General features: G+C 43.3%; 1 protein-coding gene and 3 non-coding genes across 4 annotated transcripts; 1 reads left to right on the plus strand and 3 right to left on the minus strand.

Annotated features, from left to right (window-relative positions):
- Window positions 1-734: 734 nt before the first annotated feature.
- Window positions 735-807, minus strand: trnaf-gaa (transfer RNA phenylalanine (anticodon GAA)). Its single transcript has one exon. It is a non-coding gene; the product is annotated as a tRNA-Phe (tRNA).
- Window positions 808-2,389: 1,582 nt separating this feature from the next.
- trnaf-gaa (transfer RNA phenylalanine (anticodon GAA)) lies at window positions 2,390-2,462 on the minus strand. The gene has a single exon. It is a non-coding gene; the product is annotated as a tRNA-Phe (tRNA).
- Window positions 2,463-4,587: 2,125 nt separating this feature from the next.
- trnaf-gaa (transfer RNA phenylalanine (anticodon GAA)) lies at window positions 4,588-4,660 on the minus strand. Its single transcript has one exon. It is a non-coding gene; the product is annotated as a tRNA-Phe (tRNA).
- Window positions 4,661-4,929: 269 nt separating this feature from the next.
- Window positions 4,930-10,523, plus strand: rpn1 (ribophorin I). Its single transcript, XM_085405894.1, has 10 exons — window positions 4,930-5,294; window positions 6,249-6,313; window positions 6,595-6,901; window positions 6,995-7,204; window positions 7,286-7,478; window positions 7,560-7,659; window positions 7,754-7,892; window positions 8,980-9,099; window positions 9,234-9,479; window positions 9,567-10,523. Exons 1-10 carry the CDS (start codon window positions 5,055-5,057, stop codon window positions 9,747-9,749), a joined length of 1,803 nt encoding a protein of 600 aa, XP_085262020.1. The 5' UTR covers window positions 4,930-5,054; the 3' UTR covers window positions 9,750-10,523.
- The last annotated feature ends 8,855 nt before the right edge of the window (window positions 10,524-19,378 follow it).

Below are 19,378 nucleotides of genomic sequence, written 5' to 3' on the forward strand. Positions count from 1 at the left end.
ATACTATATACAACTGAGTAAAAATACAACGATGACAGAAAGGATTATTGCACTTAGTATTATTGCATATGTATGGATGTGTGTGCTTGATCAGTTAAAGTCTTTATTATGGAGTCTGACAGCAGTGGGGAGGAAAGACCTGCGAAATCTCTCCGTCCCACACCGTGGGTGCCGCAGTCTCCCACTGAAGGAGCTGCTCAGTGCTGTCACAGTCTGCTGCATGGGGTGGGAGATGTTGTCCATCAGGGATGACAGCTTAGCCGCCGTTCTCCTGTCACTCACCACCTCCACTGGGTCCAGAGGGCATCCTAGAACAGAGCTATATGGAGTAAAATAAACAACCTTGACTACCCTTCAATGATGAAAGTAAGGAAACTTATTCTTATTATGAAATTCCACTATTTTATTTCGTTACGGAGTTTCTATAACTATGAAGTTAAAATTACCCATCCAACCATGTCGTATATTTTGTTGAAATCTATAACTTATAAGAATTGAAGTTGTTTTTGTCCAATGTCACCTCATTTTTAAAGATCTTCCATCAGTTCATCAGATTATTATTGTTATGATTATTGTTTGTTTGTTTTTTACTTAAGATTTTTTGTTAAAAGCTGAAACTTCATAACCATTGTCAGTTTATCCAACGTACTTGACAAATAGGGAAACTTGGCAGGAAGGTTTTAACTTGAGGTGATACTCCATTCGCAATAAGTCAAAAGTCACTCCTGATCTGCTGCCGAAACCCGGGATCGAACCAGGGACCTTTAGATCTTCAGTCTAACGCTCTCCCAACTGAGCTATTTCGGCGATATATATGGGCTGGGAAAAGAAATACACACTGGCGACTGGCCAAATGGTAGAACTGTAGCATTTCAGATTGTTTATTTGAAATTCAGGATCAGTCATTGACCCTAGCTGGGGCAGAATTAAACATACTTTATCTACCAATTGGTAGGTTGGTTCCCCAATTCCTGGCTCTTGTAATCTGTATTTCAAAGTGTCCTGAGGTAAGATATTGAACACAGAGCTGCCTCTGATGCAGTAGCGGTTTTTGATACGGGCCACACGGGCGGTTGCCCGGGGCGGCATCACGGGCATCGGCAAAAATAAATAAAAAAATCTCGTACTCATGCTGCCCCGACGTCATGCCAGGGTGGGGCGGTGGGGGACTTATAATGCACCGATGTTTTTCCGAAATTCTATACGCGCTGAAGTCAAAGTAAACTTTATTGTCATCTCCACTACATACAGTACAGTAGAGAGACGAGGCTCCAGTTACAGCAGTGCAAGTAAACAAACAATAAATATAAGAAGAGTAAGAAAATAAATATACACTTTAGGACTCGGGGTAAAGGGATCAATAACAATTTGAAATTTATAATTTACAGTTTGATGATTTAAAGTCTCACACACAACCCGTCGAAAGGGGAGGCCGGCTGCTTCCAAATAGAGCACATTTCATTCATAATGATGTAAATCCAAGCCCATTATGTATTCATGATTTGAATCCTGGGTTGTGTGAAATCCCAGTTTGTGGGGGGGGGGAAGGCGTCAGAGGGAGTGCTCGCCCAGGGCGCCAAACAGGCTAGGACCGCCACTGCTCTGATGCATCCATTGCAGTGTATGCGTGAGTGTTAGACAATGTACAAAGCTTGTGAAAAAACTTGGGGTACAAAAAACCCCTCACCACAACAAATAATGGGACACGGGAAAGAAATAAGTATTGTGTTAGTTTCTATTGGCTTGTACTGCATATAAAACACCAGGCCATGACCACAGGGTATTTAGTATGTTATGCACCAGCACAAGCATAAATACACCAACGACATTAGCCACTTACCTACCGCGAAGTTTAAATCACTCATTAGTTTGTGTTTCTACAACTCGCTTGCTGCTATTTTCTGATTCTTCCTCTTTTCTCCTGAGGGATTTGATACATTATTTATCTGACCCATGTTTAGAATTTGCTGTATTAGCTGCCAAAACCCAGGATTGAACAAGGGTGCTTTTTTCGTATATAGCACAGTAGTAACAAAATTCGAGAATGACCATAACCCTGTCCTGAGAATTGTGACTGTGGGTTCCCCAGAAAGACAAAAATCTGCTGGTCTTTGAGGGATGATGGGAGAACCTCAAAGAATGAAATGGTAAAACAGCACAGGACTGATCATATGCACATGAAGCACATGAAGAAAAAAGATCATAGAGGTGAAGGATGATTTAAGCGATACTGCCTTGATGCAGAAATGTGAGTTGATCAAGTGATGCACACAATGGTTAGCATTTTGATCTCATACAATATGAATTACAGGTTCAAGGCCGCATACCTCCGTACTTCTGCAATTACTGTGACACAAACTAAATACAGTCTAAAAGCCATCCCAAATTCTGCCGAAACCCGGGATCGAACCAGGGACCTTCAGATCTTCAGTCTAACGCTATCCCAACTGAGCTATTTCGGCCTCTTGAGTCACATAAAAAGACAAACATATAGCTCGCTAGCCTATAATATAACTAAAACGTTTAAGATTGCTTGACACTGAGAATCAGTCATTGACCCCAGCTTTATAAATTATATCTCTTTATAAATTAATCCCTGCACAATTCTTTCTACGGTGGCCACTGTGTCTCTCTTGTGAGTGTAAGCTGTTAGTCTGCTGCTTACCTCAGCTGTCAATATATGTCCACATCTATTTATTCTAGAGGCTGTAAAAGTTTGTGAAAGTAATCACAGTAATTGTAAAGTCATTCAAGATAAATTAAATGATAAATGCTGCTGTTTTCTGTCGGTTGCCAGCGTTAATGAAAACGATGTGAAAATGTAATCAAAATGTTTAGGTCACTTGAGCCGGATGTTACCTGGCATAATATCAGCTTATAACGAGCTGTTTAGCTAGCTCTCATCAGCTGTCTGACAAGAGCTAGCTAAACACAATAAGTAATTGTGTCAATATCTGGAAGAAAGGAGTATGTTTAGTCCAATGTGTATTATATAATTCAGAAGATGCGGCTTGGGGTCAGGAGAAAGATGAGGACCTTTTACCAGAAGCTGGTCATGTTGTTTCTTTCCTTCATGTTTCACTTCTTTGTGAAGGTGGCTCCTTCTCAGATGATAAAATATAGGTATGATCCTTGAAGGTTCACACATTAATTTAAAATTGCCTCCAAGGAACATAGATTAGATTAGATTAAATTAGATAAAACTTTATTAATCCTTCGGGTGGGTTCCTCCGGGAAATTCTGTTTCCACTAGCACAGCACCGATAGAAGTTACAGAATGTGAGCAGAAATATACCATATATACACATATATAAATACAGAGTATACAAAAGGGATAAATAGAATAAATAGGAATAAGCATACAAGGGAATTGCACATTTCACATATTGAAGTCTATTGCACTGTTGGATATTAACGAAAAGTATTGCACAGTGAAGAGGCACTACAGCTTAGTTGTCCCCCTCCTGTTTCCCCTCCCTCTCCCCTACAGAGAGGAGTTAAACAGTTTGATGGTGTGTGGGACAAAGGAGTTTTTAAGTCTGTTGGTTCTTGACTTTGGGAGAAGCAACCTGTCACTGAACAGACTCCTCTGGTTGTTTATGGCCGTGTGCAGAGGATGCCCAGCACTGTCCATAATGTCCAGCAGTTTCTTTAGTGTCTTTTTTTCTGCATTGTCACCAGAGTGTCCAGCTTCATGCCGACCACAGAGCCAGCCTTCCTGATCAGTTTATCCAGCCTGGATGAGTCCTTCTTTGCTGTGCTGCTCCCCCAGCACACCACAGCATAGAAGAGTACTCCAGCAACCACCGACTGGTAAAACATCCTCAGGAGCTTCCTGCAGATGTTAAAAGACCTCAGCCTCCTAAGGAAGTACAGTCGGCTTTGGGCTTTTTTTATACAGGTGCTCTATGTTGCATGACCAGTCCACGTACATGAGTGTGTACCAATTCTCTTCTCTTCTGCCTTTTGTAATGGGATTAAGACAGAATGGTATATTGATGATGGTGCGAAAACATGGTGGCTTCCAAAAAAACATCCACAGCTCTGTATATTTACTGAATTAATTGATTGTTGATTTAATGTATTCTAAGTGTATGAGAATGCATCAGTTTGTCGGAAGATGCATTACACAATAATCAATGCAGATTCATGAGTAATCATTGTTTGTTTTTTCTATTAAAGAACCCAAAGAGTTAATGACTGTACTTTCAAGACTACTCATTTTAAACTGAAAAACAGTCAATGGAGTAGACGTATACTACCTTTTTCTGTATTAAAAGCTTATCTCAGAATCTCGGACAAACAAAGCACTATGCAACCATTCAACAGTCTGTAGTAGCAACACAAATATATGAAAAAGCAAAAAAAAGAAGAAAAGCTAGTTGAGTGTTGTAATTATTTTTGTAGTTGATTCCCCCCTTCATCTTTTAACATTTTTAAAATCGTTTACCAAATGTAATACCAGATATGATGTACATACTGTGATAGTACGCTCAGTGTGCTGTAAAACCAAAAACCAATGTGGTAAGAGAAAAACTTAACGGCGGAAAAACGGCGAGGTGTATCTTTAAAATGTTTCCCCAATGCTGCCGAAACCCGGGATCGAACCAGGGACCTTTAGATCTTCAGTCTAACGCTCTCCCAACTGAGCTATTTCGGCTCGCTGTACCGTGTACAAACATGCTGATCTACGTCATCACAGCCAGAAATGGTAGTAACACAATAAGCTTGTTGTTATTCCAGTGATAAATTGAGACGACCACCATCATTATGTTTGACTTTTGCGCTGTAGAAAAAAACGACAAACTGTATGATTCCTTTATTTTGCAAAACAGTTTTTGAAAGCCACGTTAATTGACGGCTTTTCTGTTTCGCAACCGGTTCCGACGTACTGCACGTTGAAAAAGTGCGCGTAGTGACGTCATCACGTCGTACTGAATGAGGCGTCATCCTTTTCGATGTAGAGCGGCACGGCGGCCTTTCTTTGCTGCTCTACAATTCTTCCTCTCTTAACCCAGTAACTACAGCATTTCAGCTCCTATCTTATTTTAACCATGACCCAAACCTCCCCGCTTTTCACCGCCTACCTGCTGCTCCTGGCTGCTCTGGGTCCGCAGGTTTCAGCGGACGGTTTGGTAAACGAGGATGTGAAGAGGACAGTGGACCTGAGCACGCATCTGGCCAAGATCACTGCCGAAATCGTGCTGTCCAACCAGGGGAACTCGGCCGTGCACAGTTTCATACTCGCAGTGGAGGAGGGCCTGGCTCCGCATCTGGCATACATCGGAGCTTCGGTGAGCTAAACATCAGTGAATGAAACTGCGCTAACACCTCCGCCTGTAGCCGGCTAGCTAGCTTTAGCTTGTTAGCTGTTCTGTTGCAAACTACACATGCAGTGCTGTGCACTGTCTTTACAGCTTGCAGTTTTTTATTTTTGTGAGGTGCCAACAGCAAACCTGCAGAAGTCAGTGCCCTCCCGTAGTAAAAGGTCACGGCTTGTTCATTGAATGCATGGAAGCAAAGCTACTGGCTATGTGTGATTCAACAGTGTGATTCTGTTGGCAGTGAGCTCTGCAAGTGGGGAGTCACATAGACACAGTTAGCTAACAGTAGCAAGTATTACGAGCTCGGTATGTGCAGTGCATTCACCCCAGTTCGGGAAATGTAGTTATTTATGCCCAGAAGAGCCATATTTATTTTAAAGTGCTATGGATGTGGGTAACAAGACAATGACTTCCGCAGGGCTCCACGCTCTGTCAGTGGCTGAATGACACGTATGCGCTGGGCAGCTTACTTCCGTGTGTGACTGCGCACAGGCCTGCCCCCTTCCACTATGAATGAAACCGTAACAATGCTCCTGTTTGACAGAATAATGACACAATAACAGATACGTTACAAACGATTCCCTCAAAGTCCTATAGTGTTGAAGCACGATCCTATATGCCTGTGTTTGTGGCACTCCTGCATCATCATAACAATGTTAGTCGAGTAACAACATTGCTACTGACCAATGAAGTTAGCATTAGCCAAGAAGTTAGCTAATGCTATTAAAAAAAAGCTGTCACTAGCAAACCAACGACACTAACCTAAATTGGCTAACAGCAAACCTAACTCTATAAAATATTTGTTACATTTCATAAAGTAATGAAGAAATTACTTGAAACGCTTACCATTTATTCAAGAAGAGACTTATCGTGCAAGTAACTGCATACATTACACAAATATTCTCCGACTGCCTGCTTTCACAGGTGAAGGGTGATGAAGAGGAGGATGGCACACTTGAACTACAGCAGACAACAATTCAGGGTCAAAGGTGAGAGATCAGACACTGTCTACTAAGCAGATTATAAAGACCTTACATGATGAAAACAGACTGCAGAACTGGTGCATTTGAAGCACCATTTTATTTTCTGGAAGATGGTAGGGTTGCTGGTTTCTGGCGAAAATCACAGTCATGATTATTTTTGATCAATATCCAAAACAGGATTTCTTAACTTGGACGTGCACGTCCAAGACGTGCATGTCCCGAGAATCTGATGTGATCCATCAAATATGTCTTACCTGTGCTCCTCTCTGTCATCTCTTCTGCAACAGTGGGGAGTTTTATAAAGTGCAGCTGCCCTCCAGCTTGGCTGCAGGTGCTCAGCTGAAGACCAAGGTGGAGATGACGTTCAGCCACGTCCTGAAGCCCTTCCCCACACACATCACCCAGGCTGAGCGTCAGCTGGTGATTTTCCAGGGGGACCACTACTTCTACTCCCCGTATCCAACCCGCACCCAGACCACACGCGTCCGCCTTGCGTCCAAGACCGCGGAGAGCTACACAAAGCTGGGCAACCCAAGCAAAACCGATGAGATTATTGAGTATGGACCCTTCCGCGACATTGCTCCGTTTAGCAAGGTACAGCTCTGACCAGGTTTGATTAGCTTATAGCGAAGCTACAAAACAGCTGCTAAACTGATCTGCTGTTTGCTTGTGTTCTCCTCTGTCCAGGACGCAATGAAGATCCATTATGAAAACAACACACCCTTCCTCACCATCAGCAGCATCACTCGTACCATTGAGGTGTCTCACTGGGGCAACATTGCAGTGGAAGAAACCATCGACCTGAGGCACACCGGAGCCATTCTGAAGGGCCCCTTTTCACGTTATGATTACCAGCGTCAGTCAGACAGCGGCATCTCATCTATCAAGTCCTTCAAGGTTTGTTTCTTCTAGACACCCAACCAGTGTCATTTGAGCTTTCACAGTTTCTCTGATAATTATATAGATTCTCCTCACCAGACTATCCTCCCTGCCTCGGCCCAAGACGTTTACTATCGGGATGAGATTGGAAACATCTCCACCTCCCACTTGCAGGTTCTGGATGACTCAGTGGAGGTAGAGGTCAGGCCTCGTTTTCCTTTGTTTGGAGGCTGGAAGACTCACTACATAATTGGCTACAATCTGCCTAGTTATGAGTACCTTTACATGCTGGGTGAGTCGATTTCTGATCACCAGTTTTGTTAATTAATCTCTGGATGCCTTAGCTTATATGTCATGCCATTGTATATCCCAGGTGATCAGTATGCATTGAAGATGAGACTTGTTGACCATGTGTATGATGACCAGGTGATTGATGAAATGACTGTGAAAATCATCCTGCCAGAGGGAGCCAGGTCAGTGCAAACACACCTAAAGTATCTCCTTTGAGGAGTGTTTACAGGGCTTGGTATTTATTTTCCCTTCTATATCTTTGTCTTGTCTTCTCAGAAACATTCATGTGGATACACCTTACAAAATCAGCCGCATGCCGAACCAGCTGCACTATACATACCTGGACACTTTTGGGCGGCCAGTGCTGGTGGCCACCAAGAACAACCTGGTGGAGCAGCACATTCAGGATTTCGTGGTAAGATGCACCGTAGAAGAAGCCAAAAATCCATTCATGGTGTCTCAGGTTTGAGGTTATTCAGATCAGAAGTGGTTTTCTCTTTGTAACTAAGGAAGCTGTTAGAACCTGTCACTCTTTATCAATATGGAGTATCATCAGGGTGAGGGTATAATGCCACAGTAAAATTAGGCTTGGAGGCTCTTAGCTGCATCATCTTTGAGCTCATAGTTCAAAAATAGGTCTCCACTAACGACCATCTGTGCTGATGCTAACATGGTAGAGACGTGTTTTATGCGTATACACGAACACTTAATATTTAGAAGCAGGTTTTTGAGTTGTTACCACAAGTTTATGAACCACGTGTCCAAGTATGTTGAAGCTGTACAGTTTGTTTTTTCTTGGCTTCAACAGATCTTGGCAGACACCTGTCTGCACTGAATACTTCACAACAGCAACATTTTACACACTGATTTAATTATTTGATAATTTGATCATCTTTCTTCTTGCCGTAGCATTAGGTCAGTGAGCTTGGTATTTAATATCATCTGCATAGAGGTTATATCGAGTCATAGCATTTCTTTTTTACAATTGTAATCTCTTTCTGTCTGTCTAAAAAAGGGGGTTAACACTTCACGCTGAAGAAACTTTCTTGGCAAATCTTTTTGTTAACTTTCCTGAGTACTTGTTAATTATTTTGAGTTTAGGGAAAAATTGTAACTTATAGGCTGACACACTGACTGGATCACAGTGGCTTTGGCTCAAGTACAGCCAGAGATCCTTACTGCTTTTCTCCACACATTTTATGTTATTTTTGCAACAAAATGGAAAAAAAGAAAGGGAAAGAAAAAAAAAAGCTTCATGCTCGATAGTGTTGGGGGAAATACTGCAGCCTGATTAGACTGGCAGAAGAGTTGTGTGAATGTGCTGAGCAGTAAAATTGAGAGCTGTATAAAAATGGCAGTAATCGGGGGGGGGGGGGTTCCCGCAATTAATCATCATGATGTAATTATTGATTGCACAACACATTGGCTATATAATGATGACAGCGCTGACATTTAAACTGTTTCCATGTGATTCTTTGTGCCCCCTCTCTCCTGATCACCAGGTTCACTATAACTTCAATAAGATCCTGATGCTGCAGGAGCCTCTCTTGGTTGTAGGTGCCTTCTACATACTCTTCTTCACCGTCATCATCTATGTACGTCTGGACTTCGCCATCACAAAGGTATGAAAACACCTTTCTAGTTGATGTTGACCGCATTTTACCTGATCTCCCCTCATTAAGCAGCTACCCTGCACAAAAGTAGATTTATGGTGTTCATTCTGTTCATTTCACTTTGTTTTCTTGTCTTTACTCAGGATCCAGCTGCTGAGGTTCGCATGAAGGTCGCATCCATCACAGAGCAGGTGCTCACTCTGGTCAACAAACGTCTGGGCCTGTACCGCCACATGGACGAGGTGGTCAACCGCTACAAGCAGTCCCGCGACACGGGGGGGCTCAACAGCGGCCGGAAGACTCTGGAGGCTGACCACCGCACTCTCACCAATGAAATCAGCTCGCTGCAGGCCCGCCTCAAGGCAGAGGGCTCTGACCTGGCCGACAAGGTGAGTGATTTTGGGAGATTGTGAGGAAAATTAGATTTTTATTAATGGGACGCGCAGCAGTAGTGCCTTACCTCTCTGTCCCATCAGGTCGGAGAGGTGCAGAAGCTGGACGGCCAGGTGAAGGAGCTGGTGTGCCGCTCCTGCCAGGAAGCGGAGAGGCTGGTGGCGGGGAAAGTCAAGAAGGAGGCCTACATCGAGAGCGAGAAGAATCTGACCAGCAAGAGGCAAGAGCTCGTCGGCCGCATCGACAGTCTGCTGGATGCCCTTTAAACTGCGACACGCTGACAGGCACCCTTGCCGTAACATAAACCAACTGTTTGTATGAGAATCTGATGAAGTGACTCATGCTCACACTTTTCTTGTTTTAGTATTTTACTATCCAGACATGGACTATGAACACCGGCTCTTACGGTAGTGACGGGTTTATCCAAACACTCGTGCCTTGCGATAAACTTGAAGTCACTAAGCTCTAGAGCAGCTTCATCACAACTGTTTGGCTTTTTTTGTTTGTTTTTCTTCTTGTTGGTTTTTCAGTGGAGCTAAAACTTTGTCACAGATTTGTTCTTCCGTTCCATGTTCAAATCTCTCTTTTTTTTCCACTCTGAAGTTAAGGGTTAAGGGACTGTTTTTTGAAACGAATAGCTGAACGGCCCGAGTGTTTTCAGTCTCCTGTCTTTACTCGTATGCTGTACTTTAAAACTGAATCATCTCTAACTTTTAAGTTCGAAGATGACTTGCTTTTTTTTTTTGCCATCTGTTTATCTTTTTTGCACTTGCATTTTGTTTTTGCTCTCCCCTGCCCGACGTGTGTATTTGAAAAAATCCAAAGCTCTGATTCTGCCATCCCAAAATGCTTGTTTTAGATGTCCCTCAGTCTTATGTTCTACATTTTTCTTGGTATAAATGTTTTTTTGACTGTGAGATTAAACAATAAAAGAGATTATCTTGTATGTGAGAAAAGACATTGAAGCTGGAAAACACGTTTGTGAAATGGGCAGTAATGTGGAAAACTGTCAAATTTGAAATAAAGTTTTGAGACACTCATTCTTGTTGGAAGTTGTGATTTTGGCATGCAGTACCCCTGGTTCATCATAAGGGGGTGTGCTTGTGTCAATAACTAACGTGTTACCATGCTGAAGAAAAAAAGTCAAACCGTATTAAACTGCATTTTGATCCCACTTGTACCTTCGAATACCGAGATAACTAAAATTTACGCTGTGCCATCCTGACATCATCAAAACAAGAAAAAGCGACTTTTCCACACTGACTAGTTCATTTAAAACTGGCACTTCAAAGGGAATTTCCTGCTCATTGTTGCATTCCTTGCTTGAAAGTAACCCCACCTATGGCCTTCTCCTACCCAGTCAGCAGAGGAGCTGACCTGCCTCAAGCACAGTATGAGCTCAGGACAAACAGAAGGGTCAGTCTGAGGTCATCACTTTCCCTCAGAGGTCACCAGGGGTCCTGGCAGGTCATTTCCTGCTCCATAATAACAGCCCAGTTCCCCTCACAATGACAGTGTGCGCATATTGTATGTGCCATACAATAATCATTCAGTAAATACGCAGCAGGGAGAGAGCAAAGACAATGTCTGTTAGCACTGATGCTTGGTTGCTGGTGAAAGACCACACAATGGTGATTTTGTTTGTATGTTTTTACTCGAGTGGAGATTTGGAGCGGCGCGAGTCCAGAGAGCCACACAGACTCATTCTCACAGCAGCGGGCTCACGTCCACCTCAGCACCAGAGACGGGTTTTTTTATGCGCAAGTGTTAAATGACATTGAGACCTTAAAGACAGAACACTGACAAATACATCGATCAGCCACTTAATTAGGTATTCCTGTTCAACTGCTCGTTATAGCAGATGCCTCATGAGCCAATCTAGCAACATGTAGTGAAGAAAACTTACTGAAGTTCAAACCGAGCATCAGAATGGGGAAGAAAGGTGATTTAAGTGACATGGATGTTAGTGCCAGGTGGGCTGAAACTGCTGATCTACTGGGAGCGGCGGTTCTCTGGGTGAAAATGCCTTGTCAGAGGGCTCAAATCTTCTCAAACTGATTCCTTGAACGTGACATGAATCTAATGGAGCACCTTTGGGACGCGGGTGAACAGGAAATTGGGCAAATCTGCTGGACGACACAAAATTTTCTGAACACCTTACTGGATCTGCTAGAGAGGTGTAACTAATGAAGTGGCCAGTGAGCTTACTTTCTCTCTAACTTCAGAGCAGCACTTCATCATACAGAGGTAACCTTGTGATGGAGACTAATATATATGCAACACATCTTTTAAAATGAATGACACCAACATAATTTATCAAGTTGCAAGTTAAACATGAACTTATTTAGTTAATCTTTCGTGGAGTTACGAAACTTTAAATGTTTATTTTAAATTGAAGCAAGTTTCTGCCTTAATGCCTGCAATCATGACAGGGACGAAGTTGTGTATCGTATATCAGCAAACACATACTGAACAAAATGTTCACTGAAATAGGCCAAATTACCAGTTTATAGCTCTTTGGGAATCATTTTGTTGTTCCAATACAAGTTTATACCCACCAAACGGTTTTCTTTGGCATTTCTATAGATTCAAATAAAGAAATGGGAACAGCCTAAAGATGCAATTTAAAATTATTCAAAAGTCAATGTCCAAATAAAAACTTAAAAAGACCTTCAGCAGACCTTCACTTTAAAAATGAAAAGAAAGTCTGGCCTACAGAAGATATTAAGAAATAAAGAGTGGCTCCAGACTTTTGCACACTACTGCAGGCTGTGTCTTTTTCCCCCAGAATAACCTACAAAAGGACCAGAAGGTATCAAAGCTAGAAATTGGAACGCTCTTACAGTTGTACGTAAACTCTACTTGTATTGTCTCTGGTATTTTACTCCGACGGAGATGCCATCGAACGTGGCTGCACCTTAATGCTCGTGTCAAACATGAGTCTGTTGATGCATTCGCTTCCCTACACGGCTGTTTGTCTTGTTGTGGCTCATTGGAGGCCTTTCAGTCTTTTCAGTTCTGGGCCAGGATATGATTACCGGTCACAGAAGAGCTGCGGTTTATCTGTTGGTGTAAACCGAGCAAAATACTGTTTGAACCGGAATTCGTGTGCAGCACTGTATCCTGATGTGGCAAACCGTGTGTGTGTGTGTGTGTGTGTTTGAGGTGGATGGTGGGGTTTGTGCAGGGTGTTGGACTGGTTGGGCCATGCGGTTGAGCTGTCACGGTCCCCCCTCAGGCATGGAGTCGATTATTATCTTCCTTTCCTGAAGTATAGTAATGATGCAGAGTGTGTTCATTCTTTATCTGCCAGAAATAATGAATATGCAAAAAAAAAGAAGGGGAAAAAAAGATTTGGAGTCAAACTAGATATCAGTTGAAGAGGTAATCCACAAGTCCCTAGGCTTGGTGACGTGGTGGTGATTGATTACATTGAGGGCTCACCTGCAGTACTCTCCCTCTTAATCTTTCTTGCTCTCAAATACACACACACACACACACACACACACAACTACACACACACACAAAGAGAGAGAGAGGCAGAAGTCACCAGTCAGGGAACAATATCCTGCTCAGAGGACCCTTCACAGCACACTCTCATAAATCACTGAGACAGAGCCACCACCCTCACTGTCAGCATGTTATTATGCGCACACTCTCAGGTCCACGCTCCTCATGACATACATTCATTCAGTTCATCCACTCCTCATACTCAGCCATAAAGGAATATCATCAAAAAGAAGAAATATGAGTCAAATCTAACCGCAAAACTCGCCCTCAAACACACGCCTCACCTGCACTGATTCCCTCTGGCTCCGCTTAAAACATTTTTTTTTTTTACAACAGGAGCTCTGTGTCCCACTCTGCCACGGCCCTCTGCACCGGCCATTCCTCAGTGACAGGGCGCCGGGATGAGGGGATGAGAGGCTCTTGAAGGGCGAGGTGAGGAGTGGATGAAAGCCCCCGCGGCTCAGGTCCCAGGGCTCTGCCTCCTGTGCAGGTGGCAGGTGTGATGTGGCCGGGTGCAGAAGCGTCAGAGTGAGGAAGAGGAGGACAATGAAGGCGTCTGTAGCCCCGGTTGCAGCTGCAGGAGGCGGGGAGGAGCGAGGCTGACAGATATGACATTCAGACAGGCAGAGGAAGGGAAGGACAGTGTAGGAGCGCAGAGATGGAGATGGGACTTCAAACAGAGGATTGGGGGTTGGGTGGGGGGGCATTCTTGTCTGGTATGGAGAAGGTGGGGATGGAGGGGCAGTGAGAACGATGGATGGCACAAAAAACAACAACAACCCCCCCTCCCCCCATGAATCCAGAGTTCACCATTGTGGTCCTCTTGTGCAGATGTTTACACCGTGCACGCTCACTCAAAGCCCCTGCCTATATCTCTGTGCATATTGATGTCAGCCTCCTTCCCTGTATGGATTTGTATTGATGAGACAGTAATCCTCTTCCCTTGCCGTCCTTATGTGCAACTGTCCACAGCTCCCACTAAGACCCACTGATCTCTGCCACATGGCGCTCCATCAAAGCACCGATGGTCATGCCTCTCAGGGCAAGTTTTTGGCAAAAAAAACGTGCCCGTGCAGCTCATGTCTGTCCCTCAGTGCAGGGGATAAGCTGCAGATGAAGGCCTGACGCTACTTTGTATCATCTTGGATCATACGAAGACAAGTGAAACAAAGCTGCTCTCTGTTAAAAGCCACTCTCGTCGGAGCATGTGCACGGGCACACACACGTTTCCTACTTTCTCTATCAGACCTGATTAGAGTGACAGGGGCACTTCCCATTGGCTGTGAGAGTGGCCCTCTCCTTCCCAGGGCAGCCAATTTCCCCTACTCCAGAGCTGATAGGAAACTTTGATTGTCCACTGAGCTCAGAAGAGACAAAGAGAGTTTTCCTCTCGCAATCCACATATCACTCCATCAGATCTCTTCCTACAATACAGCCCCCCGCCCCCACCCCCCTGCAAACACACACTTTATTTTTTTCCTTCTCTCCTCCTTTCCTCCATCATTTCTCCCTCCTGAATTTTGGAAGCCTAATTTACACGGGCTCCACATTGTGAGTCCATTAAACTGGTACTGACTGCTTTGATGGGCAGGAAGTTTCACTTCATGTGGTGACATCTGCATCCTGTGACACAATCCTGCCCTACGTACATGATTTACTCTCTCAGCTTACCACTATCCTCTAATAGCAGTCTGCTATTAGCACGGGTGGATGTGACCAGCAGCATTTGCATACTGGTACGTGTGCATGGTGGGTGTGAAGAGGACCCAGAATGAGCAAGGCGTCAAAACATGTGGGGAGAACCAACAGGAAACATCTCCCCCTTCTCTCTCTCTCTCCACCCTCTCTGAGAACACACTTCCTGTCAGAACTCCTCAAACTTCCTGTCCAGCCACCGGGAATCCCAGCTGGAACATTCCAGCTGTGCACTAGTCTCCCTCCCTTGCTGTACTGCTTGAATATCACCGTTTCTTTGTTACCCAGTCTTCAGAGACTCGGAAAGTATTTGCAGCCTTTCACTTTCTTTGCACAATTTAGCCTGCTTTATGTGATACATGGGAACGCGAACACATTTGTTTTGTATATCAACGTAAGTGTCATAATGACAGAGAGAAAACATTTTATAAGTTAATTTATTTATTTTTAATGTTTTAAAGAAAAAGACAGAGACATTTGCCAAACTGAACAGAGTAAGGTACGAGAGTAATGTACCCGTTATATGTAAAGCTCACAATTCACTTTAAACCACAAACTCAAGGGAACTCTCTGTAGACTTCTGTTGGAAATTTGGAAAAGCACATTTCACAGGTATGAAATAATTTAAAAAGTCTTGGATATTCTCAAGAAGCCTGTTAAACAACAACAGTGAAATAGTAACAGAGAGACTGATCCTTCTCAGCTGCCCTCCATCAAGTCAGACATTTACCCTTAGAACAGCCACCGTAACTATATAATGTTGCCACATCCACATATTTAGTAAAATACAACATTAAAGGACATTCCCTGGTCTGATGAGATAAAAGCTGAACTATCTGGGTATAGCTCGAAGCACAGCGTCTGGCACACCCCGTGTTCATCACTTTGACTACTAAAGCCACCTACAGAGAAGGACGGTGACGCATCGCGACTAGAGGGGAACTTCTCAGCAGCAGGAAAAGGGAGACTGGACTGAACTGAGTGAAGAATGAATGCAGCCAATTACACCGAAGACCCTGAAAAGGTGATCAGAGACTGGTGCGACAGTTCAGCTTTCATAGCACAGCTTCCTATCCCGCCTGATAGAGTCCAAGGACAAATACACACAGGTGTAGCCTTGGAATGTTTTACCCAAAGGTTTTAAAAAATATGAAAGTAAGAGTAAGGCCAATGAAAGTAAGAGCGCACAAAACAGGCTGATCAATGAGGAGTATACAAATATATATAAAGATGAATAATTCTATATACTAGCAGAGCAAATGATTATGGAAACAAAGTGGGGAAACTACAGGGATAAAAATGGAGCCTATGCTTTCACTGCAGATGGTTTAGTCAGCTTGTTAGACCTCAGTATTTGAACCAGCTCCACCCACAACGTCTGGTGCAGCAGACAGGCAATTCAAAAGGTGGGAAACAAAAAACAAACATATTAATGCAATGACAGAGCAATGTTAGCCGCACGTCCTCGCCATCACTGAAGACCACAAAGCAGTGTCAAAGTGTGTATTTATTTGAATCTGGGTGCACCGTGTAGCTCCAGCAACTGCAGCAAAAGCGAACTTCAAATTAGCTGTGGTAGAGGTGTGGAAGAGTGTGAAACCATAAATGTGAATGAGTTATGAGTGCAGTGTAGAGAGGGGATAAATATTAGCAAAAAAATGTTATTTCAGGTGGGTGGATGTGGGTACATTCGCTATCACTTGGAGAGAGAGAGACGATAGCCAAGAGCAGTGTGATAAAGTGCACTAATCCAGGCCTGCAGATTCTATGACCCAATGATCTGCTGCTGAAAACATGATGGAACACTTTTAATTTAAAAACTAAATCCATATGACGTTTTGAACTGCTGATTGTAGAGCAGGACTGCAACAGAAGTGTTAAAGTGAGGGAGATTTGCTTTCTGAATCCAAGTACTGTACGTTTGTCCTACAGTACATCCCTTTCTCGCCAGGGGTCGCTATATAACAGCACATGGTCTCCTGGCCAGCTGTCTCTCCTGCAGAAACTCGCAGTCTCAGTCCTGGGGATAACCGTGGTCTCGCTGTCTCCTCACAAGGCTCCAGTTTACATGACTAGTTTTTGAAGCGCAGTAAAACGGGACAGTGCCATTAGTCTAATGGCAATAAATCAAATGACACACGCATGTTTATGAATGTGCCCTCACGCGTGGGGCCATATGGCAGCGAAAAGAGCAGGATTGGTGACTTTGTATATGACCTTTTCGGAAAGAGAGCTAATCCCGAGCCATAATAGACTCCGGGACCGATATGGAAAACTGCTGCACCGTTATCTCGGTTGTCTAGGAGACCATCAGAGCACCGGGCCGGTGGAGATGCCGTGGTATTAAAAGGGGGGGGGGGGTGCGTGCTAGTGTGTGTGTGTCAACTGGAGACTGTTTTCTTTTTTTCTGTTTTTTCTATAAGTGTCATTCTTGAATGCTGCATCTCGTGCTCGATTAAGAACACACAACTATTTTCTTACCACATTTACAACGAAGCCTGTTTTTTAGTGGTGAAGTTACAAGTTCCATTTTAGAGAAAGGTCAGTCCCCAGAACAGTGGATTGGACAGATTAAAATGCACTTTAGTGACATCAATTGTAAAATTTAGACGAAGCTGAACTGAATTGTGGCGGACGAGGCGCATTCATTCAACCAAATGCCACAGCAGTTTGTTTAAGTGATAACACGGGCCTTTAAAGCGAGGCCCTGTTGTGGAGGAGCAGGCCTGCTGACCGGACAAATCAGAGAAAACTAACGGTGCATGTTAAGCGGCTTATCCCATTGTGGAAATGAAGATAATGCTATCGTGTTCCGATGTGTTTATTAGGACGGAATCATTTTCACAAGTGCAATTATAGCTGGAAATTGAGCTTTATCACCTTATCTGTAGGCTACTGTAGATAGCCTGATTCCCAACCTACTAAAAAAAAAACTACTGAAATTTAGTTTGGAAATGTGTGACAATATTGCCTCATTTAGTAAAATCCCAAAATAAGCTGTATCATAAATTCCCAAAAGATGGGATGCATTTTAAAAAAGAAGAAGAAGAAGAAAGAGGAGAGACAGATTAATCTAACACATAGAAAAGGATGAGGCTAATCAGAGAGATAGCATCACGGCGTGCGGTGATATGTAAAGTGCGTGCACCAGTGGTCCGGCCAATAAACTCCTTCTAATGTCAAATAGAGCTTATATTAGTTGCAGCGGAAAACGTGTAAATACGTCTCATTCCCTGCGCTCTGTCTCTATCAACCTGCGGGATCCCCCCCCCACAAATGATGCATTAGATGCATTGAATGTATTTGTTGTGCAAGTTTGAAAAGGCGGCGATAATCTGGGAGTGAGAGATAAGGAACACCAATTTATTCAGCAGCACTTTGGACCCCGCTTCCAGCCTCGGTCGGTGCTGACACCCCCAGCAGTTTGCTGATAACGATTAGGCCATTTATTATCTTCACAGAGAACAAAGATTGCGCGGTGCCGATGAAATATTACCCCTGGTAATAATCAGAAGGAGAAGGACCCTGGCATCTAATGCAGTGTGCATATAATATCTCCCTGACGAAAGCCGTGCACACACACACACACACACACACACACACTCGCGCACCCACACATACACACGGAGTATGTGCAGAACGCACAGAAAACGCATTAACAAAACAAATACTATTTATTAAATATTGCTAAATATTTATTATAATATTAAGTTTTAGTGAATTTGAAACATTCAACTTATTGGAAAAGTAATAATAATGATGTATTTGAGAGACATAAAAAAACAACTACCGAATAAATTGTAACTGTTGTTAAAAGACACATATGTGAACTCACATTTATTGGGTTTGCATTATCAACTTAATAAAAATACACAACGTTGTTTAGTCCACAACAACTCGCTAAAATAACCTAAAATAAGCCAACAGTTTTCAGATTTAAAATATTAAAAACAAATAAAACAAAAAAGAATGCTTTATTTCAAAACCGCAAAACCTTATACTTTTAGACTGTTAAGAGTCCAAATAATACTGAGAAAGTATAAAAAGTGCTTATGTTAGCCTATTGGCGTCTATTATTCGTGCCTCCAAGCTTTTTGCTCTGACGAGTCCAAACATTAAAACAAATGTTTACCAATTCAGCAATTCAGTCAGACTTCACATTTTCTTTTCTTTTCTCTTCCCTTTTTGTTCCATGTGTGTATGTGTGTGTGCGCGCACTCTGGGGAGCACGGGCCCCGAGTTGCAGAGGTCCTCGCGCCCCTTGCACCTGCCTGGCTTCGGCGCAACGCACGAGCCCAGGTCGCGTGCAAGAGATTTTAGAGGCTTTGCATGTTTTACAAAGTTGTTGTTGCTGTGTGGGATATAAAGCCCCCCCAAACACACACAGACATAAAAAAAAAAACGGGGTGGAGGGGGAGGGATGGGTATTTTTCTTTCTTTTTTAAACATGTTTAACTCAGTGTTTTGGGCGGGAGGTGGGGGGGGGGGGGGGGGGGGGTTCTCTCAAATCAAATATCTCAGTAAGTCAATTAGGACCGAGGCTCTCGGTCTATCCGAGTTGTTACAAAAAGCGAAAAGAAAACAACAAGAAAAGAAGATAGAGCATTTATTATCACTAAAAAGTAGCTTTTAGACTTTAATTATTGAGCAAGGAAAGCTTTAGAAAGAGCACCGTGCATTTCCCAGCTAT

Source organism: Rhamphochromis longiceps, linkage group LG5 (assembly GCF_057381845.1).
Source record: "Rhamphochromis longiceps isolate RC_006_pf linkage group LG5, R_longiceps_female_GT1.1, whole genome shotgun sequence".
NCBI classification, from domain to species: Eukaryota; Metazoa; Chordata; class Actinopteri; order Cichliformes; family Cichlidae; genus Rhamphochromis; species Rhamphochromis longiceps.